Below are 27994 nucleotides of genomic sequence, written 5' to 3'. Positions count from 1 at the left end.
GGGGCTGTGAGTGTGGCAGGGCGCAAAGAGGCATTTTGGAAAAGCCTTGGGAGCCGGGAGCGGCCGCTGGAGCAAACCACCTGTGCCTTCTCCCCTGGGAAGGGCTTCCCTGCAGCCAGGCCCTGCTGTGGGGTGTCCTCTCCTGGCTGTCCCGGGATCCCCCGTTAGCCAAAGCTGGGAGGAGTCCAAAGGCTGTGGAGCTGCGGCCCCGCGGGGCTCAGTCGCTGAGGATGGCGCCTGGCAGCTCGTTGGTCAGCGTGTGCCAGCGCTCGATTTTCTTGTCCTTGTTCTTCAGGCAGTCGAACCAGTGCTTCAGCCGCTCCCCTTTGGCATTAATTCCTAACACGACTCCGCCTTGGGAGAGAGACAGAGAGAGGGAGAGGTGGGGGGGGGAGCATCAGCCCTGCAAGGGATGCTGAGAGATGCCGAGGGATGCCAGGGGATGCTGGAGGGAGCCGGGTGATTCAGCATCCTCACAGCATCCAACCTGATGTGAAATAGAGCCCATCCTCGCCACCCCCTCATGGCTGTGATCTGGGACCTGTCCCAGGCAGTGCCCCTGTCCCAGGCAGTGCCCTGTCCCTTGTGCCAAGGGCTCACTGCAATCACAGCAGCTGTCAGAGGTACCGGGCACTTGTTAGTGATAAATCACAGTGCCCAGCAACAAAATCACAACAAGCCAGGACATCCAACAGAGATAAATGAAACCTCCCTGTTAAAGATGTTTTTTACTCAGAGGAAAACATCTGAAAACAGAAGGGGAGAGGCAGACACATTTTCTCCCTGCTTGGATGCTCCTTGAGAGGCTCAGGTGCAGGAGAGGGATAAAAGCAGAAACAAAACCCAGTGAGAATGAATGTGGGGATGGAGAACAAACCGGGAGGCTGGAGGAGTGCAGGAAAAATAGGAGGCACAGACAGTGAAGATAAATAAAGAAGAGGCCAAGGACACCCTCTGGAGTGTGCCACTCACCTATGAAATCATTTGATTTCCCGATATCATAGTCCCATACGGTGACTTCCAAGGTCTTCTTTGCCAGGTCACCGTGCTTGATCTCATAGAAAAACTCCTGTGGGGGAGCAGAGGCAGAGTCAGGATGAAACAGGGGCTGGGGCTGTCCATCCTCCTCCTCAGGCTTTGCTGCCCATGGGGATCCTAACCCCAATCCCTCACATGGTGACTAAAGTGGGGTTTCTTTATCTTTTAAGTCTGAGGCTGAGAAAAGCCCCTTGGTGAGAGCCACACCCACCCCAAACCCACCTCATTGAACTCGGGGTTCAGCGTTTTCTTCTTCACTGCTGTCTTGTGCTTGGATTTCTTGTCCTCATCTGGTTTCAAGTAACTGCAATGAGACCAAAGCAGCCCAATGAGTCCCAGTGAGGAGGGCAGGAGGCCACGGGTGGGGACATCTGTGGCTGCAGGACCAGCTCCTGAGCAGAGCCAGGGTGAGGTGGGCGGCTGAGCCCCCTGAACCTCCAGATCCTCCTCCCCTGCTCTCCCCTGTCAAAATGCTGGGGATGGCTGGGAGGAGGCAGCATTTCCCCACCTTAGAACCGAGCCAGCTGCTGTCTGCAATCAGAGAGCACCAATTATCCCATCTCCAGTCCCTAGGGGACACTGGCACTGCACACATGCTCCCCAAATCCATCACTCCCAGCCCAGGACCAGTCCACACTCAGGAGTGTGTGACCGGCCTGCTCATCCAGAGCCTCTCCAGGAGACAGGAACCACATCAGTGTGGAAAAGGGAGCAGGAGGGAGCAGCTTTGAGCTGTTCCCTCCAGGTATTCTGCAGTACAGCACCAGAGCTGGACAGCAAAGGAGATTAAAGTGTCACCAGGAAGAGAGGGGAGCCAAAACGTGGGCCAGGCCAAAGTCAGTCCATTGTGGGTTTGTGCTGGTGCTGTGCCTTTAAACATTGGTTCTGCTTCCTTGCTACACGTTCCACATCTTGCTCATAATTTAAAAATTAGGGCTTGTACTGAGTAGCATCACTTTTTTATCTGCTCTGATTCCAGCCCTGCAGATGCAATCTCCAGTGGATGGCAGAGGGGACGCCCAAAACTGGCTGGGTGTGATGGGAATTGTGTTGCTCAGGGACTGAGCCTCCCATGGGCATCTAAAAAAGCAAGAAGGGATTTTTTATACAAACACCTCTACCCCTAAAAAACAATTCAATAAGAAGGTGAAAGTGTGCTGCTGCTGAACTCCATTCCTGGTCTCCCAGGTGTGGTTTATCCCAGTAATTCTGCCTTAGCAAATATATCCCTGAAAGTGCCCAAGTTCGAGTCAGCACAGTGGGGACAGGGAGGCAGGACAGGCACAGGGTCTTTCCTTGCCATGGCCACCTTTTCTTTGCAGAGAATTTGAAAAATGCCATCCCCCCAAAAGCCAGGAGCTGTGGTGAGTCAGGGCCAAACCAGCAGGGACAGCCCCACGCCACCAAGCCCTGCGCCCACCTCACCTGGAAGCTCTGCCAAAATAAGTGCCAGGGAATGACGCTCCAGGCGGAGGCAAGCTGCTGCCGTGACGGCCTCATTTGCATCTCCTAATGAGAGCAATTAATTCCTGCTCCGGGCAGAGGCGGGAGGGGACAGCAGGGAGAGGACAGCAGGGTGGCCGTGGGTCACACTCACATTTGTCACACTCACATTTTGACGTAGGGGTCGGAGTAGCCATTGGCATCCATGGCGGCCAGGTGGGCGCAGCGCATGATGCCCACCTGCAGGCCCTGCTTCTGTGAGCTGTACTTGAGCGAGATGAGGATCCTGCCACGCTCCTCCAGCGACTTGTCCTCTGTTTTATCTATCTGAGGAGGGAATGCACCCAGTCTGGGGGCTGTACTGGGATACAGCCACAGCCAGACACCTCCCCAGCCAAGGGATGCTCTTCCCCCCTCCCCGTCCCTCATGGTGTTTGAGGGGCCAAACAGCTCCATGTTCCCACATGCCACAGGAGAAGCTGCTGTATCTGTGATTCCATGGTGGGGTGAGGCTCTGAACCCCCTTCACTCACTGGCAGCTGCTTCTCCAGGCAGATGTTGAAGTTTTTGGTCTGGTTGGGCTTCAGTTTCTTCAGCGGGATGCGCGTCTCCCCGATGAACTCGTTGTGGCGGAACTTGTCCTCGTCACACACCGAGATCCTGCAATGGGCACGGGCTGAGGGGAGGGGCTGCCCCCCTGCACTGCAGGTCCCCCCAGTGAGGGAAGAGCTGAGGTCACCCTTCCCCAGGCCATGGACAGGGCACCTCCTCTGCAGGCAGCTGGAAAAAGCTGGAATGCAGCTGGAATGCATCTAGCTGCTGGCACGGCCAGCCAGGGCAGCTCTTGGTGTGAGTCCCTGGTCTAAACTCCCATCCCAGCCCAGGCACTGTCAGAAAACTGAACTGGAGCCTCAACCATCCTAATGACTCCTCCATTAAAACATCGAAGTCATCAGTGACTAAAGCAAAATTATTCGGAGTTGCTGGAGCTGCATTTTGCCCTGCCATGCAGGCTCTCCCTCAAGCCTCCCTTGGATAGCATGGCCAGGAGAAGCCTGCTTCCCACACAGCTCCTTCCCGAGGGGCTCAGGCACTGCACGGAGCGTGGCAGCTCCGAGAGTGACCTGGCTGGGACACAGAGCGGGTCTGCCACCTCCTGTCCCAGCAAACCCACAATGCCAGCAGTGATTTCCACACCCAGCCCATGGAAAGCATCACACCCCGGCCAGGTGAGGCTCTCCCAGCCCCGCTGGGGTCTCAGTGACGGCAGCTGCGTCCGAGGGCAGTGACGTGGTGCTGAGCCGAGGCTGTTTTCCATGAAAAAGCTATAAATGCCTTTCCCTGAGCTGGCAGCTAATGAGTCATTCCTCTGCTGCTTCCCAGCCCGCTCTGGGCGTCAGGAGAGACGACAGAAGAGCAAAGTTAGTGCTTGTAGAGAGCCTCTGCTTGCAGCTCCCGAAATCCCAGAGAGGGCCAGAAGGGTCCCTTGAGGGAGCAGCTGTTCCCCAGCAGTGCTGGTGATGGGGAAAGCCACCCCACCCCCCTCCAAAGGGAGCATCCTGCATCTCCTTTGGAGCCATGCAGGGACTGGCTGGGCTCCCTGCCCATGAAGGCATTTCCTTTCCCTGCCCTTACATCCTTTCTTCTTTTTAAAAAAATGCTCTTACAGAGTCTTCTCATCCTTTTGGTACCTGATTGTTTCCTCTTTCACCCACTCCCTTTGGTTTCCACCTCCTATGGGTGGCACCTCTGTCCCCAGGGACCACTGGGGGAAGGGGGAAAAGCAATTCAAGATAAATAATGCCCTGTGATCCCACCTGAGAGCAACGAATTGCACACCACATCTTTGGCCTGCTCAGCATCTGCACGGTTTATCCATGGATGGGTTATCTGTGGATGGTTTAGTGGCTTATCCAAGGATGGTTTGATCACCCTCACGCTCACAAACGAGTAACAAGGAAGCAAGGAAGCCACGGGACAAGGATCATCAAGGCTGGGGAGCAGCAGAGGAAAGGGATTTGGGAAAAAAAAATCGAGTAGGAAAACAGGGAATGCTGCTCTCCAGAAAACTGTGGCTGGATGCAGCGTTACTATAGATACCCACAAAAAAAACACCCCACCACCATGGTAAAATCCTCAAAGAGAATCTCAAATGCAGGCACGATATTCCCCATTTCCTCTTGTCTTTCTTGTAAAGAACAAAACCTACAAAGGAGAAACAGCAGCTCCAGAGTCAACTTGCCGGGCACATGGAAACCCATCTGGGCAGAGATGGGGAGGGACAGGAGGGGACATGGCCTCACAGGGAGCTGGCAGCCCGGCATCTCTGTGTACACCCAGCAGTTGTGGAGTGGTGCTGGCTCCTGGGCACTCAGGGAGACAGGATTTGGGATGGTTTAACTCTCAAAAATGTGAGTAAGGGTTCTGCTGACAATGTCCAGATACACCCCAGAAGTGCAGCAAGATCCCAAACACAATGTCCTGCTTGCTGTGAAGACTCAGGAGCCTCAGGATGGGCAAGAGCCCAGGAAAGAAACATGGAAAACTCCAGTGGTGGTGGTAGGGGAAGCATCTCCAGTGTCACACTGGGAGAGAGCCCACTGGGCCCCGTTTCAGTGCGCTCAGGGACATGGGAAGTCCCTTAGGAAGTAGTTTTTGGCACATCTGCAGGACCTGGGAACTGCCCTGAGCAGCACAATGGAGCTGGAGACATCTCCAGGTCTCTCCCAGCCCCGTTGTCCCTGTGGCACCTCTGGTCACCTCTCAGGTGGGTCCCCACATTTTGTGCCCATCTGTGTGTGACGCCCAGAGAGGGTTTTGTGTCAGCTCTCCCAGTGCCTCAGGCTCAGCCCCCAGTCCCAGTTCCTCTTCCTAGCTGCAGTTCATCCCCACTGGAATGGGATTTCCAGCTCTGCAGTGCCCTGGCCCTTCAGTGAAGGCAGCGAGCTTTGAGTGAGAGGAGCAGGAAGCTCCAGCCCCAACCCTCCCTTTGGGAAAAGGCATAATGCAATCACAGCAGCTTGGATTTTATTACAAGAAATCGATGTGATGGAATTTTTATGCCTTGGGTTAGAAAATCAGCCCCATGACAAGCAGCACGAGATGCCTCTGGCAGCCTCATTCACCTTCCATCCCCGGCCTGTAACTGGAGCATCACCCCTTTCTCATCTCTCCTTATTAATCCCAATCCCTCCAGCCCGGTGTTGGGTTGGATGTCCTCACTGTGGGGTCCTGATCTTTACATTAAGGGCTGTGAAAACCACCTTGGAAGGGAACTAAGCAGCAAATGAACAATCACTGCTCATTAAACTTCTCCTCCCTCCTACTCAGCCCGGGCTCCTGGGTTAGAGTCCTGACTCACTGCTCAGCTCCAGCAGCTGACTCATGGCTTCTGCTCCCTAACATGAGTTCCTCGGCCTCTTTCCCAGCATGAAAAGGGGGAAATGGGGGTCAGCAAGGACCCTTTTCCACACAAACCACACAGAGCAGAGCCTGAGATGCATCCCCTGTGTCCAAGATCCCCTATGGCAACACAGGAGGCTCTCCATGAGGAGCAGGTGATGCTGGTTTGGTTTAAGGACAGGAGACAAAGGCAAGGAGACAAAAATAATATCTTGGGAAAGTCCAGTTGTCCAGAAAAAAAAGGAGGATTCCATCCTGGGCTCCATCACAAAATGCCTCAAAGTCTGAGTGCAGAAACCACAGCAGCAGTGAGTTACAATTACAAGTGCACCTGCAATTCCAAGCAAACCCCATTCATCCAGAGTAAAGCAATTTGGGATCCCAAACCTTGAAGTGGCTGCACCCCGCTCATTAGTCCTGATCGAATAGTATTTTCTGAATAATACATTTAATGAGTCATGATGTTTGTCAAACACATGATTAAACAAAGAATTCCTGGCATTCGTGGGCTAGCTGAGTACCCCATGAATAATGCATCAGCTCGCCAATATATCTGGATATGAATAATTGTATCCAATATCTGGCCAGCTCGGGTATTTATTATGAATGCAATTTATTTATTGCATATTACATGTATTATTTAAATGGAGGCAATTGTATTCTGCCTATTCCAGTTTCCCCTGCAGCATTTCTCTGCCTCCCCCTGACATTGTACCCTGTGGTCGGAGTCCAGGTGGGAATGGGGGCTCCAGGGTGGGATTTCCCCCCAGTGCTGGCAGGGAATCTGTCCCCAGTCCCATCCATCTGTGCACTGCAGTGTGTTCTGCATGGCTCTGAACCTGCCTTTTCCCAGGCTGGTGGGTGGTTTCATCCCTGCTAAGCCTTGGGCTACGCTCAGGGATATTTAATTGAATGAATGGATGAGACCTTTCAAGATCCTCCCAGCTGCCACGCTCCATGAAATCCCAAATATCTGGTGCTTTTTGAGGGGGTTGGTTCATTAACAAAATCCTGCTTGCCAGTGCCGCCTTCACCTCTCCTTCGCCTTGGGGAGGAGAACCCTGATGGCTCCTGGGGTTTGTGACAGCAAAGTCACTCCACCAGTTTGGACAAGGCCACACAGGGATGAAGGAGAACCTTTCTGGGTTGGGGCTGGGGGGCTTGGGCAGGAGGGGATCCAATTCCCAGCTCTCCGGGATGTCCCTACTCCAGCTGCTCTGACAAATGCCACTTGTCCCCTCCAAAAAGGCTGCAGACGCTGGCAGAGTGCCCCATGCCAGCACCACCCTGCCAATCCATGCTGGACACGTCCCACCAGGTGGGCAGGGAAGAGTTCTGGGTGCTTTTCCAGCTTCCCTGACACATCTCCAGGCTGCAGGGAGGTGAAGGCTGGCGGCAGCTTTGATCTCTGCCTTTATTTTTACATTAAAGAGACTTTGGAATTGAGTTCTCTGCCCAGCTCAGCACCAGGGAGGCTCCTGGGGAATGGTCACCACCCAGACCTAGGGAAGCATCACTAATGCTCTTTCAAGTAGCACCAGCTGCCTGGCAGGAGCCTCTCCTGATTAGCACAGGGAAAACCAGCATCCTCTTGGCTTTGAAGTTGGCTTTTCCTGATGGAAAAGGAGATATTTGGAGGAGAAGATGGATGGGTGAAGCAGAGCACCCAAGGCAGGACAATGTGTGGAGATGTGTCCTGCAGGAAGCGGCACTGGGAGAGTGAAGGGCCAGCTCATAGAAGAGAAACAGCTCAAGCCACACCAAAACACTGACAGATGGTCAGTTTAGATGGGATATTGGGAAGGAATCCTTCTGTGTGAGGGTGGGGAGGCCCTGGCACAGGGTGCCCAGAGAAGCTGTGGCTGCCCCTGGATCCCTGGCAGTGTCCAAGGCCAGGCTGGACAGGGTTTAGAGCAGCCTGGGATAGTGGAAGGTGTCCCTGCCCAAATGAGATGATCTTTAAAGTCCATCCAGCCACATTCCCCTGCAGATTGAGGGGTCCCAGGTGGGGTACAGGGGTCCATGAACAGTTTTGAGCTTTGGGGAGGGCACAAGGAGCTCCATGACACCCAGGCTGGCAGGCAGGAATGGGATGGGGTAGCACAGGATTTCTGTGGGGAGAAAGGCAAATCTTGCCTCACACATATTTTGGTGCATCCCCAATCCCACAGCTTCCAGAATCACAGCCCTTCCCAAGGGAGAAGCAGCTCCCAGGACCCTGAAAGAGTGGGGGTCGAGCCCTCCTGCTCCCTGTTGCCTTCCAGCAAACAACTCAGCCAACATCTCCTTACAAACCGATTTCCACGCTTCAGGAGGCTGCAAACTTCAAAGCCTGGAGTGAAAAAATACCCACCAATAATAACAACAAACTGAAGGCTTCCCAGCCCCACCAGCCTGCAGCCCTTGCAGCGTGACTAACGTTTTCCAAGTGAAATAATAATCCATGGTGCTGAATTTCCCATCTCCCTGCACACTGCAGGCAACAGGTGGGTTCTGCCCCGCTTCACCTCCGAGCAGCACCTCTCACAAGGCAGCTTTGTGCTCTTGGTGTAGGGAAAATCACAAACTCCCAGGGCACCTGCAAATGAGGAGGGTGGGATTCCAGCCACGGAGCTGGCAAAGCCCTGAGTCCTTGGAGAAAGATGCAAAATCCTTTGTTTGAGAGCGGATCTTACAGCAAAGCCTGCAGCAGGGTTGCAGATCAGTGTGGTGATGGAGCAGCCGAGGCTGCCCACAGTTCCTGCCCTCATCCAGGTGGGACAGAGGCCAAAACATGCAAATCTTCACACTCAGATCCCTGCAGAGCATCATTCCAAGCTCTGCCCCTGCCCCTCCCCATCCTCACACAACCTCTCTCAGCCCCTGGGAGATGCTGCCAGGAGATGTTGAATGCACAGACTGAACCAACAGAATAAAATAATAAAATAAAGACCTGCACTCTTTGTTTAGCTGGACAGTAGCTCACAAAGGCCTCCAGCTTCCTCCCAAAAAGCTCAGCTTTGAAAGGGGCCCAGAACTTCCCTGAGAAGATTTTCTCAGCGAGACACGACCGCAAAGCCTCAACGTGTGCCAGTGAGAGCTGGGCATGAAGAGGTTAAACCCAAACCACAGCACCTCTGCAGGCAGGAGCCAGCCAGAGAGCTCTGAAGTTAATGATGCAGCAGGAACAGGCCCCTCACTGGTTATCCCAGCCCAGGCTGCCTGTAAATCATGCTCTGGGGTGACGGATGTGTGCAGGGCACTCACACAAACTCTCAGCTTTGCTGGGGGATAACTCTGCCCTGCTCTGCTCTGAGCAGCTCCAGGACCCTCCTGTGGGGCTGAACCGGTGGGAAATTGTCACTGGGATGGGGAGGGACAGCTGGCACAGGGCTGAGGGAGGGGAAGGGACCTGTGTCCCCCCAGAATCGGGCCCTACCGCAGGGTCTTGCGGATCATGTCCTCGTCGGTGATGCCGTAGTAGGTGAGGGTCTCGTTCCAGGTGGGGTTCAGGGTGTTGCGCAGCGTTTTGGTTCTCAGCTTGTTTGCCTGGAAAAGCAAAGGAAGGGGGGGTCAGTGGGATGGGCCCCAGGAGGCTGTTTGGGCAGGAGAGGAAGCCCAGTTTGGAGATGAAGGGGCAATGGGTGCTGCCACTCTTCTGCCCCAGTGCTGTCACCCAAATCCACCCCTAATCCAGCAAAAACCAGAGGGGCAGGGACACAGCAACTCCCTCATTTCCAAACCAACCCAACCCAACCCCACATCCTGGAAACAGCCAGAAAAGTGGGAACCTTGGCAGAGCACGGACCAGGATTTCATTTAAGCAGCAGGAGAAAGCAAGGGAGGGGGAAAAAATCCTTTTTGGATTCAACAAAAAATGCCAATTTGCTGTTCTGGCTGTTTGCTTGCACTCCTGCTCCCAGCACAGCTCTTGATCCTGCCTGACTCCAAACAACTTCCTTGACAGGCATTTTTTCAGCACCAGCAGCTCCTTCCAGCAGCTCTGCTGAGCAGGAGGATGGGGACAGCAGGGCTTGTGTCCCCTGTGTGGATGGGACATCCTGGCACACAGCCACTCCCCAGCTCAGGGGACATTGATCTCCTCAAACCCTGAGCCCTCCTCACTTCTGGCGAGAGCAGAAGAAAGAGGCTGAGGCTGCAGATTGGGCTTCTCCAGCAGGCTCCCAGCCTGGCACAGCCTGGCAGAGCAGCAATTTTCCCTTTAATTAGGTGTCAGACAACTCAATCCCTGCCTCAGCTGCTGCTGGGCATAAGAAACTCTCAGCACATCAATACCTCAAAGTTGTCTTGTGGATGTTTATGGGAAGCTTCTGCCTTCCCCACCTTGGATTCACGAGCCCTGAGTGACAAGGACAGCAGGGAAAGTGCCCCAATGGCCTGCTCAGACCTGTGGGTACCAGATCCTGGGGCTGGGGCTCCAGGGATTGGGAAGGAAAGTGGGTTTAGCCAAGGGGGTGACATGATGAGCATCACCCGGCTGCTAAAGCTGCCCTGGGAAGGGACACGAGTGAGATCAGAGGAGCTGAGCTCCAGAAGTGCCTTTTTCTCCCATTTGGAATGACTCAGGTGTCAGCAACCAGCTCTGCACGGGGCATGAGCCCAGCCCTGCTTCCCACACCCCCAGGTGCCTGAGAGCCCAAATCTGGGACAGAAACACCTGAGAGACTCAGGGACTGTCCTGCTGCTGCTGGAACAGCTGTGCAGAAGCATCCAGCCCAGGACAAATCCACGATGCCCCCAGGGCTGCTCCCCTCTCCCAGGGCAGATCTGGGCAGTGCTGTTTGGAAACAAAGCACAGGGACGGGGCAATCCAGAGGCAGAGGGGGTGAGGACAGGATTCCCCCGTGGCTTGTGAACCTGCAGCTCCTGCGTCCCCTTCCCTCCCACCTCTCCAGTCTCCACCAGCTCCAGCAGAAATGCTAATCAATGGCTTTGCAAAACATGGAAATGACTGATAATATCGCTGATGAAAGTGCTCCCGGCTCTGTTTCCAGCAGAAACTCGGGATGCGGTGAAAAACTCCCTCTGCCACCCTGAACATTAGGAATTAATCCAGCTGAACTGTAACAAGTAAATACACCTCCCCCCAAAAAAAGGTCTTTCCTTTTGCGTGGAATAAGAGTGCAATTAATATTCCTAACACACACATCGAGCATTTAAATTCCACGTCCCCATCACTTGCACCGAGCTCTCACCACACATCAATATCTTTAATTACTCTTCTCTCCAGCAAGTGCTGAACCCAAGGAGATGGAAATATTTCCCTTATGATTTATACTCTGTTTTATTATGATCTGAGGGGGTTTAAATACAAAAGGATAAGGGCAAAAAAAAAAAAGAAAATTAAAAGGGTCTGATTTGTTTACAGCTGAGATTGTTTCACTCGGTGCTTCCTGGGGGCTCCTGGATTGAAGCATTCCCACCTCCTGCTCCCAAGGTAAGGAACCAGGGCTGGCACCTGGCTGCCAGCCAGTGGTTTCCCACAAAGGCATTTTCTATCCCTATGAGGATGGATTCAACCCCAATTCCTACTTCCTGCTCTCTGCAAGCACCTTTTGCTCAAGAGATTCAAGGTCTGGTGCAGCTCTGGGTGAGGAGCTCCTCCCAGGCCTGATTTCCAAGGAAAAAGTGCAGCTCCAGGAAAGAAAGAAGTGCAAAAGTGCCTCACCTTACTGGCTCCGGGGAGCAAGTGCAGCTTGACGTAAGGATCAGCCAAACCATTGTGGTCCATTGGCTTCAGGCCCTGGAGAGGGAACAGCAAAAAGCAGGAATCAGGATAACACTGGCATGCTGGGCAGGCAGGGTGGCCTCACTGAGCCCATCCTGTTTCCCTGGGATATCGCTGGTCCATGGAGCAACTGTGCTTTCCCCAGGACTGGGGAAGAAGGGCAGCATGGATTCTGCAGGATCCGGGCTCAGCATTCCAGCGGTGCCTGTGGATCCCGGGAGGGGCTGTGGGAAGCTCCTCACCTGCACGTGGCACCATCCACTCCTCCCTCCCAGCAGCCGACTCTGCCACCCTCATCACGATTAATTTGGGGGTGAAGCAAATCAGCACAGCGATTTCCCAGCTTTGAAATTACAGGGTTCTGTCATTTAATAATTGCCTCAGAGCAAACACACACCTCTGCTGTTGTGGTGCCACTTCCAAGCGCTCCCAGAGGGTGTGATAGCACCTACCTACTCCCAGCTATTAAGGAAGAACGGCTCCAGGCCAGTGGGAGGCTGGTGCCAGCCAAATGCTGTGGTGTTTGCAGAGAATTCTGGGGTTGCAGGAGCACCAATCCAAGGAAACACTGGCTGTGGCCATTCCTGATGGATTTTCTACAAGCCCTTAAAGGATGACGTGGATCAGGTTGGTTATACTGATGCCCTGCAGCTGATCCTGCTTTGGGTGGAGGGAGGACACAAGCTGTGCCTCTGTCCTCTTTTAAACCACCTGAAAATTATCCAGGGGTGATGCACAAACCCAGCCCAAAGCCAGACCTGCACAGGCTGCATGGAAAAAAACCTCCACAGGGCAGGGAAGCAGGGCAGGAGCGTGAAAAATTGAGCCTAAATTTTACCAGTCCTAAGTAGAAATGAGAATGGCTCCATCGTGGAAGTCCTTGGATTATTTCCAGCCTGGCTGTGGGATCCCTGCAGGAATTACTGCTGGGCTGGCTGAAGGCAATCCTGTGCCTGGATCAGAGCAGGGTTTCTCTGCAGAGGTACCCATCCAATCCTGGCTCCAGCCTGGGCACGGAGACAAGGCTGGGGGATGCTGAAGAGTCCTCACACCCTTTTTGTGATGAGCAGAGTGCCTGGATAATGAATGTGTGCAGCTGCCAGGGATCCAGCGGCAGGGGAGCGTTTGTATGGAATGCTGGTGCAATGGCTGTATGCAGAAGGAATGCAATCATCCAGGATTTGGGCAAACCAAGGAGGGAAATGCTGGGGGAATCACTTCCATGCTTCCCAGGTAGGGAATAACTCACCCAGCCTGACCCACAGCACCACAGGGCCCTCCCTGAGCTGCACAACTCGGTCCAGGATGCTCCTGACCTTGGGAGTGTCTCTGATTTGGAGCAATGGCTTTGCTACAGACACAAACGCGCTGCCCTGGGGCAAGGGAGGCCAAATGGTGCCCAGCAAAGAGGATTTTGCTTCTACAGCAGAGCCAAAGGATAAAAATATCAGCAGTGAATGGAGGTGAAACGGCTCTGCTTTAACTGCAGCCTCTGGGGTGATGTCCCTGGTCCAGGAGATGCTGAGGATGGGCAGAAAGGGCAGGAAGGGGCTGGACTGTCCCCACTCCTCAGGGATTCACCTGCACAATCCACTTGTGCTCTCCCCAACCTCCCTGGTCAGAGGTGCCCAACCTGCCTGGGCTGCACAGCAAATGAAATCAGAACCAAGCAGGCAGATTCCCGGGAAAATGGATGGAGAATGACAGGCAGCTCTGTAATTCACCCATCAATTCAGCTCAATTAAATTACCTTCTGAGGAGGCTATTAAAGGCTTTTTTAATAGATGTGCTATGGAAGATGGAATGACAGGAGCCCGGGAAATGGCTCCTAATGTCACGTCTACCTCCCTCCCGTGTCACTTGATACGTGTTTGGCACAAACAGCTGCATTTAACAGGGCTCTGCTTTGCAAAGCTGCTCCTGTGCGGGGATGATCCCTCCCACAAGAGGGCCCACGTTGCTTCCCCTGTGTGGAGGGACCACCAGCCTGGAGCTTCTCCAAGAGGGATGAGAGGCAGAGAGGGACAAGGCACAGAGGCAGGGTCTCCCCTCAGATCCAACTGGTTCCAGCAATTCCTGCTGCTGCACTGACTTATGGAGCTGAGATTACATTTCATCTTTTCCTCTACCCAACCCCAAAATCTCTGCCACAATCCTAAGGAGACCTACAGCTTCCTTCATCCAGGCTCTGCCAGCTGCTCCCCGTGCCAGTGACATTTAGCTAATCAATAGGATTTAATTACAAGTTGGGCTAATCGGGTTGCTGATTAATGCCACGCTAGAGGCGTCCAGTGATCACAGGAGATGGATTCATCCCATCCTTCACCCCACAACGAGCTGCCTGCCCAAAAACCAGCCTGGATAACTCCCAGGCTGAGGCATCCCATTCTGAAAGGGGGCAATCTGCGTTTCCACCCTGACAGCCCCAAGGAGCCAGACAGCTGGAGGAATTTCCCTGCAGTGATAAATATTTATGAGTCAATCCATAAGTAATGCTCAGTGCAGACCTCCAGCACTGCCTCGGCTGGAAGGGAGGGAGCAGCCAAATGCTCAGTGGGGTGGAAACTCCTGGGTGTTTTCCAGCCAGAGGTGCAGGGAGAGCAGCTCTGGAAGCTCCCACAGGCAGCAGCTGCCTGGCATGGCCTGTCTGGGGCGAGGAGCTCCTTCACCATTGCCCTACAGCCCCCTGAGGCTTGTCCCAGGCACTTTTCTCCCAAAAGCAGGAGACCACTGGAGCTATGGGCTAGCACAGCCTGCTGTGTCTGCGCTGCTGCACGCCCCTGTAAATCCCCTGTAGCAGCTTGGGCTCCGTAGGACTGAGCACAAAGTGAGACCCTCAGTGAAGCCATGGCATAGCAGGGCACAAAACCAGGTGCCTGCACGTTCATCAAATCCTTTTCCACCCCATTTCCTAGGTGGGGATGGCACCCAGCCCATCCCAGCTCTGTCCCACACTGGACAGCAGAGGCCCACACAATGCCAGGGCTCGTGCAGGGCGGCAGCAGCAGAGAGGGAGAGCCCTCCTGCCAGCCTGGCTGCTCCTGCAGTCCAGGAACGAGCTTCTACAATGCCCTGATTTATCCTCCTATTGATCGGAGCTGAGCTACAAAACCTGAGTTCAGCCGTGCCTGAAGTGTGACAGGCGGGGCTGCTGCCAGCGCCGAGAGCCATCAGTGCGAGGTGGCTGCTGGCAGCCTGGCTGCTCCTGCCTCTTCCTGGCTGCTCCTGCCTGTTCCTCCTTGTTCCTGCCTGCTCCTGTCTTCTCCTGCCTGCTCCCACCTGTCTGGTGACACCCAGAATCTCGCAGATCCTGCTGTGAACTGGCACCGAGAAACCCCTCACACGTCCCCAGGGTCAGCACCAGGGTAAATTCCCACACGGAGTGACCATGCCAGCCTCCAGCAGCTGAGGTTTGCAGGGCAGGGAATCGGTGGTGGGGCACAACAGGTTGGATTGAACCTGCTGCTGGTGGCTGCTCCCTCTGTCCTGCTCCCCAGGAGCTGATAACAGCACTCGTGAGGAACAGCAGCAGATATGAGTGTGCTGGGGATTAAAAAAAAAAAAATAGAAGCGAAATAAAGGGAGAGAGGGAGGTTGTGTGGGGTTATCAGAGAGGAAGAAAAACATGTCTCACGTGGCTGAAATAGCCCAGGTTTGAACGGCTGCTGGCAGCAACCGAGGCTCCAGGAGCTGCTGGAGTTGGACACATCCCGAGGGCGTTTTCCCAGGAGGCTGAGACAGGTACCCAGGACCTGGTCCAAGGGTAAATCACATCCCAGCATTGCTGGGGCTCTCCCCCATCTCCTCCTCTCCAGCTCTGCTTGCAACACCCCCGGAGCCAGCTCCGGCTCCGCCGCCGGCAGCGGGGTCCTGGCCCTTACCTTTCTGTAGTCAAGTTTTGGCAGCTTTCCCCAGGCGAGAGATGAAATGAGAGCGAGCAGATGGCAATGTAAATAAAAGAGAAAAATGGGAGAATGAGAGCAGAATGGAAATGAACAGGACTCGAGAGCTTGAATGTCAGGGTGGCGAGGGGGGCTCTGCCCTCCCCGCGGGCGGGGGCGATGCCGGGGTACCCCCACACCCCCTGGGATGGGATCAGCTGGGTGGGCACGGCAGGGACCGGGGCTCTCCTTTGTCAGCCCTGCCTGTGCTCTCGCTGATGTGAGATTTATCAGTTGCTGCCCACAGCTCTCCTTCCTCCCTGTCTTCCACCCACTCCAAACCCAATTAGAAATCTCCTCCTTGGCACGGCTCCCGCGTGCGCCGAGGGAAGCCTGACCCAGAGGCTGCCGGCGGATTCACGGGAGACAGGGAGGGAAGCAAAGCCCACTGTCTGCCTCAGCCCTGCCCTGGCTGTCCTGCCGGGGAGCTGGGGGTACTGCCCTTGCCAGGAGCAGCTCCAGGAGGGCTGGGGCGGATCCTGCCACGCTCATCCCCAAAATCCCCAAGCTTTGGTGCTGCAGACTGTATTCCAGACATGGAGAACCTTGGTGGGGGCTGCAAACCTGCCATGGAGGGGAGAGGCGCATCCTCCGAGGGCAAACAGCGTGGTCTGACCCTCTGGGGCTCAGTTCACAGCCTCTTCTCCTGCCTTCTGTAAAAACCCTCCATCTCTTCCCGAGATCCGCAGGGATTGAGGTCTTCTCCCCCCAGCCCACCTGGAGCCCTCGTTGTTCTGGTCACCAGGCTGGGTGACGCAGAGAGGAACCCAGCAGCACCTTCCACAGGCCCGGAGGCAGAATCAGGCCCTCAGCTCCCTGTTTCTGCTCCCAAATGTGCAAAAAGCCCCTAATTGCCTCAATCACGCAGACGGCAAAGGCGCTGAGGCGCAGCACTTTGGGGCCGTGATTAGCAGCATTTAAAAGAGCCATTTATAAACCGACAGCCGGTCACAGCGTCAAGTAAATAACAACATCGGGATGGGCTGCTCTAAAAAGCATCAATCCCAGCTCGTCACGGGGGATGAGCAGCCGGCTCCCGACTGCTGGGAACGCCCTGAGAGGCCGGGGTGGAGGGGAAGGAGAGGGCAGAGGTGCTGGGATGGCAAAGGAGTGGCTGCGGTCGGAGAGAGCAGAGCCCCCGATGGAAGCCAGGGATGCTTGGCACAGCCATGGGTCGGGTTCCTGTGGCACAGCCAGTCCTTGCTGTCACCCAGCTCTGAGCCGTACCTTGGCTTTGTTGATGGTGCAGTGGAGAGCGTTGTTCTCCTGGTCGTAGAGCAAACTGAAATCCAGCGTCCCCAGCGTGGCTGCAAGGGAGAGGAGATGTGATTAACCCGCAGCACCCAGCAAGCACGGGCTGCTCTCCCTCTGAGCACAAAAGGAGTGCATGGAGATGCCGAAGAGCAGGCTGCAGACGTTATAAAACATAAAACATCCTGCTGGGAGCCCTGTTATGAAACGTGGCTTCGTGCTGGGAGGCTGGTGGCCATTCCCAGGTTGGCTGGCACGGCCCTGGGGGAAGAGTGAGAGGGAGGAGTTGGTACAGCTCACCCAGCACCGGCTTTGCTTCCGTGGGCTTTCACCTGGTTTATCCCCATCCCTCAGCAGCCTCACTGCAGCCAGGAGCTTCCCATCCCCCAGGAGATGAAGGGTGTCCTCTGGGAAGATTTGGGAATGGCTGGGACACAGCCGAGAGCTGCTGTTGGCACATCCTCCCCTCCAGCGCCGCTGGCATTCCCAGAACGTGTATTTGTATAGTGACACCTTCAAACAAATGAGCCACCAGTGGGATCCTTTCCCAGCTCCAATCTGGCTGCAAACTGTAAATTAAACCCAGTGAGGATGGAAATGCTTTTCTGGTTAAAATGAAAAACACCAACAGCTTTTAATCAGAGCAGCATTCCTTTATGGCATCTGCAGGACCCAGGAATGGCAGCATCTCCAAGGAAGGGACACAGGGATGGGGCAGGGGAAAACCAGAGGAGCCTCAGCAGCAAAAGTACTTTTGATTTGAGAAATTCTTTCCCTTTGGACGGTCTGAGCATGTCTCACTAATCCAAAGCAGAGGAAAAGCCTTAAAAAGACAGGCTTTCCAAAAACATGGCTTAACCTTCTCCAAGGCTCCCAGGCCTGATTTGCACACCAAAGCCTGGACATGGAGCAGCCTCTCTCCTGGCTCAGCTTTACCTGACACCAGCCTGGAACTTCCAGGGTGGCTCTGGACCCAGCAAACCCCCACCTTTCCATGCCCACCTTCCCAAAAGGGGCTTGCCTGAGTGCTGCCCTGCCACCACACAGCATCCCACCACTGTTTCCAAGGTAACTGCACCCTCCCACCGCGTTCAGAACGTGAAAAAAAATCCAAAATAAAACCCGGAACAGTTCTGCTTAATATCAAAGCTGGGTTTGTTGCCTTGGGGGAAGTTGGACAAACTTTATGGCAGGAAATAAGGTGCTTTTTTTCCCCCCCAGCATCAATAGGAGCAAGGCACCCACGGAGTTTAAGGATATTCAGGGGACTGAAACCTTCCTGCTGCAATTTCACAGTGATCTCCCAGCCCAAAGGCAAAGGAGCTACAGGTTTGCCCGCTGGCAAAAAAAAAAAATCATTTCTCCCAAGCAAATATCTTGAGTTCATAGCAGAGTAAATACCCAGAGAGGTTTCAGCCAGAATAATGTACCCCCCCCCTCCTTTGTGGAGCAATTTCATGGCACATTAGCTCCTGGTCTGGGTAAGTCACAAATCAGTGGGGTTTTACCTGCCAGGCAAAGATGAGGGGTGAGGCCAAACCTGCGGTACCGTACTCTGGGTATGGCTCAAATGAGCACTCCCAGAGCAATTCCCAGCTAAACCCCCTGCACATCCCGCAGGGAGGAAGGAGCAGCAGTGTCCCCAGTGCCTCTGGGGACAGGGAGCTCAAGGATGGCAGTGCGAGGAGTGTGAGGCTCCACAAACCAAGCCAGCAAAACTTCCCAGATCTGCATTTTTCACTCAAGAGCGGAAGATGAAACCTCCGGTTTCGGAGCCTCATCATTTCCACCTGCCCTTTAATCAGTGCTTCCTGCCAGCCCCACCGCTCGGCCCTCCGAGTTCAAGCTGTTATTTTATTTTTATCACAGGAGGGGGCCCGCGGTTCAGCCTGCTGGATTTGGCAATTTATAAAACGAATTAAAAAGCTTGGCAGGCAAACAGAGTTCGGCCAGGAAACACTGACAAAGCCCCAGCCTGCCCCAGGGGCGAGGGCAGCGGGGAGTGCTGCTCCAGCAAGATGGGCAAAACCTACAATCACCTTAGCACAGCAGCTGGAGCTTGTTCTGCAGGTGGGGACTCGGGTCCTGCTCCCAGCACTGGTAGTGCATGAGCAAACATCCCGCAGTTCCCATTCCTCCCGGAGCTGACAGCGATGGGAGAGCACAGACAGGGGTGCCAGGCTCCAGCCCTGGCTCTGCTCCACCCTGGAGGGGTTTCCCTCTAAACAGAGAGGGTTCTTTTGGTGGATGGTAAGTCTCAGTTGCCAAGGAAGGGTCTGCCTTTGGGCAGAGGGATGTGGAAACATCAGCACAATATTTGCTAACGTGGCTGGTTGGAGATTATAAACGGGATGGGGAAAACGTGGAGTTTGGCAGCCAAGGTGCTGCTGGGGAGCTGGAGGTGAGCACTGCCACCAGAGCCAGGAGCCAGCAGATGCCCAGGACTCACGGGACACATTAAGGGCACGGTGACAGTCCCACAGCCTCTGTTCCATCCTGGGAATGCACAGCCAGGGATGGATCCAGCACAGCCGTGAAGGCAGAGACAAGGCTGGAGCTCCAGCTCGGGGCTGAGGAGGTGGCAGGAGACCTCTGGCTGCACCAGGGGTGGGAGCCACCCCTGCACCCCACAACAACACCCTGTGAACCCTCAGGAGCCTCTCCTTAGCCCTGTGCTCCTGGAATGGTCAGCACACCGAGACAGTGACCAGGCAAGCCACCACCACCACCACACCAGCACTGTCTCACTGCTCCCACTCCTGCAATCCCCAGCGGCACATCCAGCCCTGGCTGTGGGAATCCTGCATCCCCAGCTGGCAGAATTGGGCCCAAAACCTCTGCAGAGCAACCCAATCCCCCTTCTTGATTGCTTTCCTGCTGCCACACAAGATGCAGCTCGATTGTGATCTTAATTAGGGGAGCAAGTACCTAAAAAAGAAAAGGGCAGCAATTAGACTCAAAGCGCTGTTAGCAGGATTATTTAACTCGACTGGGCTATTCTGAACACTGCCCTCTAATCACAGAGGCTGCAAATAAAAAATATAAATAAATGCCTTTGTCAGGCATTACAAAGGCAACTTGGCGCTCTCCAGACAGTAGGCAGGATGTATCATTATTATTACAATTATTCTGCTCCAATGATAAAATAACCATTAGGAAAGCTGAACTCATTAGCAGGTTCTGACCCTCTTTCCTCTTCATGAACTGGGAGAGATTGATGGGAAGGTGCTGGGCAGGGCCTGGCTTTTAACACAGGCTCTAAAAGGGAAAATAAATCCCTTTTGCATGGGAAGGTGGCCTCTTCTCCCACTGACTTTTGGGCGTTTTGATTAATTCAGGGGGTCAGGAAATTATTAGAGGGCAGCACAAGCAGCAGATGTGTCCGTGGGCTCGGCCGGGCCCGTGGGCAGCCCGGCACAGCCCGCCAGAGTCGGCAGGAATTGTTTATTGCTGACATTTTCCAGCAGCTCCCAGGGTGAGGCAAGGCTGAAGGAGCTTCTATCTATACCTGGGGGATGAGAGGCAAAACATGGTGATAAATCTGTGCTCTGCTCCCTTCCCCAGCCCCTGCCCTTGCAGGCGCCTGGGTGGCAGATCCACCCTCTCTGTAGCCTGGGATGCTCCAGGGAGAACTTCTCATCCCAAGACATGGAAGAGCCACTGACACTCACAGAAAAAGCTTCAGCAAGGCCTGGAAGTGATGATGGAGCACATTCCTTCCCTTCCCAAGGCAGGTGTGACTGCCATCAGAAAGCCCAGCACAGCTCTACGCCGGGAGAAGTTGAGGTGTGCACACAAAAACCCCGCTATAGAACTAATTAAAAAGAAGTCCAAAAGCCTTAAGTCCCCCTGCTTATCAGCATTGCTGCTCCCGAGATAATCTGCTCATGGATTTTGTGCCAGGGAGATCAGAGTGGAGCAGTAAAAAGGCTGCTGGGGATTGTCTGGATTAGCTCTCCCTTACAGAAAGCACAGGTTCAGTAACCTTCAGACTGGGTATTTTTTAATGCACTATAAAAGATAGGTCCCTATTCTTCCACTGCTTTAATTTTACCTTGCAATGGAGATAATTTTAAAGGTCCTGAAAGGCAGCAAGTAATTCTGTGCACTTACAGCCCCATATAAAATGTTGGTAAATGACTCCTCGGGAGGAACAGAAATTACCTCCTGCTGCTTCCAAGCAGGGCTGCTGAAGAGCGTTTTGGTGGGTGGCTGTGTGTGTGCTCCTGCCTCCCTGGTGTCCTGACCAGGTCCAGTGGCACACGATGGGGAAGAGCTGGAGGACTGGCTCCATGAGGTCTGGAAAACCCTCAGGGTTATGCCTGGAAAACAGCACCATCAATTCCTGCAGCCTGTGATCTGTTGCTGCCAGCAGGGCAGGACATTCCCAGTCCCACAAAAAACCCCGGCAGGGACCAGATCCAACACACAGGCAGGAGACCTTCCCTCCTCAGGAGATCCACTGATGTGGCTGAATTCAACAGGATCAGGAGCAAGGAACAAACACAACTTCTCTCTCTTGCAACTGCTCCCTGCCTGGCCATGGGTTTTTCACTTAAAATCTGCAGCAATGAATATTTCTTCGTTTTGGAGACATGGCACCAGCCCCTGGTAAGCTCTGGAGCAGGGAACTGCTTCTTCATGAGGTTGGTTGATGGATGCTCATCAGCTCTTCTGTCTTCTCCAGGAGGAGTGTTCAGAGGAACACTTATCTGCTCAGAACAGTTCAGAGATGCAATTATGTTTTACAGCACTAAATGGTCCCTGATGTCAGCAGCAATTAGACTTTCAGCAATTTCAGTTTAGAGATGGCCTTCAAATCTCTCCCTCTCTCCTCCTTTAATGAAATACAGCATTGCAATTAACAACCCCCCAAAACTGCCTTCACTGTTAAATACAAAGATGAGAGATCTGGGAACCCCTTGAGCTCAAGTGTGGTGGAGCAAGGGGTGTCAGTTCTATGTCTCCTCCTGCACCCTGAAACTGGGAAAGGTGAAGGGCCAGCCAGGCTGGCTGGTGGGAGGAGGGAACCTCGTTATCCAGCAGCTGTGTGGTTCCTTCATTAGCAGAGATGCCAGAGGCCATGGCCCATATGCTCCTTCCGTGGATGTTGGAGGAGGGATGCCTGGACAGACCCTTCTCAGCCTCGTGTGCTTTCCTCTCCTGCTGCCCCATGTTCCTCTCCAGCACTTCAGGGTGTCCCTGGCCATGGTCAGTCCCTGGGAAGAGGAAGGCTCCTTGGGGTGGTCCCCAAGGATGTGCAGGCTGCACCTGGATCACTGCTGGGACAGTCAGTGGGAAAGAGTGAGAGCTCACCCACACCAGCACATTCCAAATACCCATCTATCCCACAGGAAACCAGAGAGGAGCTGATCCAGAGTCACCGCAGTTAACACCCCATGGGATGCCCCAAGGCTCCCCTGGGACACCTGGGTGTGACACTGCCCTGTACCCGCACACATTTCTTCAGCTCGGGCTGTGCTCTGCTTGGCAAAGCTGTGCTCTGCCGAAATCAGAGTTTGTTTAGTTTCCTGAGCAAGAAAAAAATACTTCTTTTGGCCTTATCTGGATTGAAAAGACGATTCAAAGCTTATAAATAGCAGTTGCAGCATATGCTAAGGAGCTGCGTTTCAGAAGTAAATACCCTGCTCGTTCCTCGCCGTCTCCTCTGCCTCCCCCTGTCTGGCCAAAAGCACTGCCAGGTGACTTGCAAACCCTGCACACCTTCAGACCTTCCTTCTTCTTTATGTCTTCAAGCAGCCAGTAATTAATATCTCCAAGATAGCTTTGCCTGCCTAATTATCTTCTTTGCTCAAAATAAGAGTCTTCCTAAATAACTTGTGTGGCGCTGCAGGCATCACGAGCCACCGCGCACCAGAACTGGCCTCTCAGCTGCACTTTGGAGAAGTGGTTTTCATGCTGCTGCAGCTCCAGAGACCAGGAGCCTGCTCTTCCATGAATAAAACTGGGCATGCCGTGGAATTGGCTGGGTCTGTGCATTTAGGAACAGTCCCAGAGTGCTGGCAGGAGCAGGATGGGGCAGCATTTCCAGGGATACCGGCTCCCAGCTCTCAGGCTCTTTCTGCACCTGAAAACCCAGAGCCAAACACATTCGGGAAGGGAGGAAATTCCATTGTGACCAGAGCCTCTTTCCAAAGCCAAACAGCAGCTCAGGGAATGGGGCATTTCTCCAAAGGCTGGAAACTTGATTGTTAAAGGAGGATGGCTGCTCCCTCCAGAGCTGTCCCCTGCGAGAGAAGCCCTGGCAGTGCTGCCTCACAGGGACTGTCTCTACCTCTGCTTGTGCAGAGGTTCCAGAGACCTTTAAAAATCCCTCAGGTACAAATTCCTGCTGGTGCCATGAAGGGGAAGGTGCAGACAGTGGAGGGGGTAGCAGCATTTGGGTGAAATCGGTGGAGATGGGAGACGAGAGCCAGCTCCTCGCAGGTGGCACATTGCCATCTAGCTGGCATTTGCTTATTTTCCTTGCAAACCAAGTTTCCCTGGCACTGTGCTGCCTGATTGGGTGCACTGGAAGCATCCCTGGTGGCTGGGGACCCCAGGGACCTGCTGCTGTCACAGGGCACCAGCCAGGGGAACCAAAGATGAGGTGACAGCCACATGTCCCGAGGCAGCAGGAGCAAATCCCCCCTTCCCAGCCTCCTGCCCGGTCCTCTCAGCTCACAGCAGACGCTGGTCCAACAGCACCAAACCACTCTTCTACACCAAATACACATTTCCCACTGCTCCTGCCTCATTCCTTCCACCTCCTCAGCAGTGCTGCTGGGGACAAACCCGCTGCAGGAAGAGTCCTGTGATGATTCCCTCTCCCAGGGAATGACAGCAGGTGCCCACCGCAACCCTGCAAATCCTCACAGCAGCACTGCTGGCAGGTCTGATGGGAAGAGCTGGCTCCATGCAATTCCCAGTGATCCCAGAGCCAGCCCAGATGTCTCCACTCATTATATGCTGTGTTGGTTCCCTGGCCCTGCCTGTTCCCTGCCTCTCGCTGCATTCAACAGGCGGCTGGAGAGGTGCCCAGAGCCACAAAGCTGAGCCTCTGCAGCCACCTCCCATGGCTGGCCCCACCTGTCCTCCCACCTCAGCCAGGCCCCTGCCCAGCTCTGGAAGGATTCCACCCACCTCCTGCAGCCTGGGGATTCTCAGTTTTCCAAAGCACCAATTCCATGCTCGCATTCCCCCTGCCACATCCCTGCTCTCTGAAGATGCCGAATCTCTGGGTCAGGCCGCCCTGCTTGGATGGGAGCAGACACTCCCGATCCTGGGGAGAAGGCAGTTCCCACTGACTCCACAGACACTCCAAGGTTTGCTGGTGGGGTCTGGAGCACAACTCAGCAAAGGATTAAGGAACAGGGTGCAGACAACCAGCCCAGGTGAGCTGCAGCAGGGCCGGGCAGGACCTAGCCCACCCACTCCCCACAGCCCTGACAGGGTTCTGGAGTTCGGGCTGGGATGGCATCTTCAGTCCTGCTGGAAAAACCCAAGAACCCCCAGGCTGGAACAGTAACTCCAGGCAGGAAGGAGCTTGGGGAAACCCAGACAATTGCTGCATTTCTCCAGGCAGGGGCAGCTCTCCTCCTCCCACCCAGCCAGCGGCAGCATCGCCTTGGCTTTGGAGGAGGGAAACCCGCAGGCAGGTGGGACAAAGAGGAGGGAGCCGTTCCATCTTCATCCTCCTCCTCCCGATGGATCCTGCCACGGCAAAATCCCTCTCCCTGCGCCTCTCTGGGGCTGGGAGCATCTCTGAGGAATGAGGCAAGATGTGCCTGGCAAAACCTCGATTTGTGGGTGCTGCACCTGGGCTCCGACACCACCATCCCCGGGGACCTCCTGACCTCCCTGAACCCCACGTGCCACCCAAGGGGACTGGCACCACCAAAACCCCAGCGCTGTCCTGGCATACAGGCACAGACAGGTTCTCCAGGGGAAATTTAATGCAGGTGATTAATGCAGCTGCCCTGAATCACCCTCCAGAGGTGTGGGGGAGCTCCACGACATTCCCCAGAGTAGCTGATGGCTCGAGTCACGCTGCACAGATCCCTTCCCTGCTCCCGGGCTGCGGAATGGGTGCAGGGAGCTCTTGCCTGGATTTACAACTCGGCTGCTAAACATGGGGGAGTGACAGTCTCATCCTGCACATTCATGCCAGCCAGTGTCCTCAGGGTGTCTGGGCTATCCCGCACTGTCCCCAGAAATGTGACACCAGCATTGCCACCTCCCCGCTCTGCTCCTGGCACCGCTGTGCCTTTGCCAGCCGAAACCCCAGCACCTCTGGCAAAACAGCCTCAGCAGTTTTCCTGACACCTGTTACGCTGCAAGAAACACTTCCTAGCACCAGCCAGGGTGAGAGAAACACCCGCCGGCCCTGGCACGGAGCCAAGCTGCTTCCAGCATCCTGCATCCAGGATCCAGCATCGCTGAAGGATAAATGCAGAATGCAGCGCCCTGGGCAATTTCCATGTGAGTCACCCAGAGAAACGCTGCACTCTGGGGCCCCGGGTGCTTTGGCTCCCACACACCCCCCTGGGCCTGCAGCCCAGCTGCTCCCGTTTCTACTTCCAGGGTGAGCCAAGACGATGGGATAATTAGAGCAGCAAATGACCCAAAGCCGGTTAAAGTCCCCGTTAACTGCCCGGCTGGGACAAACACGGCTTAGCAGAGATGTTCTCCCCGGCAGTGCCAGAGCTGTCGCCTCTCCACGGAGAGCGTGACCCCGACACCGGCGTGGGGACAGAGGCTGTGGCAGTTCGGGGCTGGCACCCAGCCTCTCCCGGGGCTGTGCCCGTTCGGGGACACAGGGAGAGCCGTGCCAACCCTGCAGCAGCAGAGCCCTTCGGGGAGCCCTCCTTGGGGCCACACTCCGGGCTGTGGAATCAATGGCAGCAGCCCAGTGGCCGGCAGCGAGGCAGCGATGCCGAGGCAGGGCTGTGACATTGTGCGAAGGGAAAGCCACCGCCTGCCCGGCGCTGGGCCGTAAACAGCTCAGCCTCCCCTTCCCCCAGGACGAGCACGCAGCAGCGCCCAGCAGCACCCACTCCCTTCCTCGGCATCTCCCGGCTCCAAACTTTGTGCTCAGCCCCTCGCAGGATCCGGCCCCCGGAGGCTGGGCTGAACCGAGCCCTTGGGGTTTCTCTAACTCCAAGGGAAATCGTGTTATCCCGGTGGCCTGGCAGAGCCAGGCAGCAGCTGCCTTGCAGCTCCACGGCGCCGGGTGGGAAGGACGTTTTGGGTGGGGAGGGGTTAACCCTTGCTGCAAACACCTGCATCCTCCAGAACCAAAGGCTTCTGCTCCAAAGGCTCCCTTGGTCTCCTGCAGAGTTCTGCAGGAATGGGGAGATGACACGCCAGAGTTTGCCGAGGGAGAGGGCAGAGATCGCCCGGAAGGATGTGATTCCCGACAAATCTCCCCGATGTGGAGCCGGGCGATGCTGGAGCAGATCGCCAGCTCATCAGCAGGGTGGCTGGAGCAGCCTGCACCACCGAGCCGGATTAAAGGGGTCTGAGCCCAGCTGGCAGCCCTTGGAGGCACGGAGACGAGCAGGGACGAGGCAGAGAAGTGCACCAACCACAACAGCAACTGGTGGCTCTTAGGAGACTTCCCTACTTCGGGTTCAGCAGCCAGCCTGGCTGCGGCACGGACACTCCCAGGGCCCCCGTTCCACCCCGGAGCAGCGCAGGGAGAGCCTCCCCGGCTAAACCTGGGGGCTTCTTACTGCTGCAGTGTGATCCCAGGGACGGCCAGCATGACTGGAAGGGTGCAACAGGATGGGCAACCAGCCCTAACACCCACCCTTGCCCTCAGCACCCAGCAAACTCCCATGGAAACTTAGGAACTTACTGCAGTCGTCGGACTCGTAGCCCTCGGGGTCCACCACCTCCTCGGGCGCTTGGCTCTTGGCCGGCTGCTCTGCGGGCGTCGTTCCGTAGGCTCCAAAGAGCTGGTCCACATCCTCATCATCCTCCCGGGGCGCCTCGGCGGGGCTGACCGAGGGCTGGCTGACCGCGGGGCGCAGGGCGCTGCTGCTGCGGCCGACGGCGGCGGGGAGCCCGCGGGGGAAGCGGGGGAAGTAGTCGGAGATCTGCTTGATGGGTTTGATGGGGCCGGGGCAGACGTCAATGGCCATGTGCTCCTGGATACTTATGGTCATTTTCTCTCCTTTTCGGAGTGTCATGCATGCGGCTGTCGCTGCCAAGCCCTGCCGGAGAAGCCCGGACCGTGCGGGAGAGGGAAGTTTCTGCCGGGGGCTGCGGACGCAGGTGAGGAGGGAGGCTCCAGCCGGCCCCTTACGTGGTTGTCGCGCCCTGAGCCTCGGTCGCCGCACGCATGCTGCTGCTGCCAGCCCTGGCGTTCGCACAGCCCCTGATCCTGCCAGCGCTGCCTGGGAATAAATGAGCGAGACACAGAGACGGATAAGAGGCAGGGGGTGGGCTCTCGGGTGATGTCACCAGCTTGCAACAAAGCGGTACCCAGCAGCGGAGGAATGAGGGCTGTGGCCGGCCCGCCGCTCCGGCCACACGGCCACCAGCGTGGGCAGCCGGCCCCCCCGCCCCTTCCCCAGCACAGCCCCGGACCCCCGGGGGCAGCCGGCAGAAGTTGGGGTGATGGGGTGTGGGGAAGTGGGCTTGGATTCATCTCCCTGCCAGAGCAGGGCTGGTCCCTGCCAGACCCCTGCAGGGGGTTGAGGTCACCGGGCAGTGTCAGGAGCCATCGTCCTGCTGTGCCGCATCCCGGCGCGCCGTGGAGAGGGACCGTGACAGCCCCCAGGGACCCTGAGAGCCCCCAGGGGCCGTGGCAGCCCCCCTGCCCTCCCGGCTCCTCGCAGGCTGTGCCAGGGAGATGCTGTGCCACATCCTGATGGCACCGCTGCCCGCTCCCCGTGGCTCAGCAGGGAAGGGACAGCCCCACTCGGATCCCTGCTGCCCTGGCTGCCCCAGCCCACAGCAATGTCCCCCCGGAGCTCAGCACCAGCTGGACGAGCTCCTGCAAACACACCAGGGGCGAAGCAACACATGGTCCCTGCTCGTGGCCCGGTTGGCACAGCCTCTGCCAGCCAGCGTGTGGCTGTGCCATGGGGCTGGTACAGCATCACAGAGGAGCGAGCCGTGGGCTGGGCCAGGGCTCAGTGCCAGTGTGGCCATGCTCAACACCCCTCCTGCTCCTTCCTGGGCA

General features: G+C 55.7%; 1 protein-coding gene across 1 annotated transcript; it reads right to left on the bottom strand.

Moving 5' to 3' along the window:
- Positions 1-217: 217 nt before the first annotated feature.
- On the bottom strand, positions 218-26996 carry DOC2B (double C2 domain beta; the record flags this gene model as incomplete). Its single annotated transcript, XM_082294412.1, has 9 exons — positions 218-354; positions 973-1069; positions 1261-1342; positions 2651-2808; positions 3015-3141; positions 9302-9411; positions 11552-11626; positions 16780-16859; positions 26663-26996. 9 exons carry the CDS (start codon positions 26994-26996, stop codon positions 218-220), a joined length of 1200 nt encoding a protein of 399 aa, XP_082150538.1.
- Between the last annotated feature and the right edge of the window lie 998 nt (positions 26997-27994).

This window comes from Coloeus monedula (genome assembly GCF_965178545.1).
Source record: "Coloeus monedula genome assembly, chromosome: 20".
NCBI lineage: Eukaryota > Metazoa > Chordata > Aves > Passeriformes > Corvidae > Coloeus > Coloeus monedula.
The sequence above is the reverse complement of the archived record's forward strand: the minus strand, read 5'-3'. Positions and strand labels throughout refer to the sequence as shown.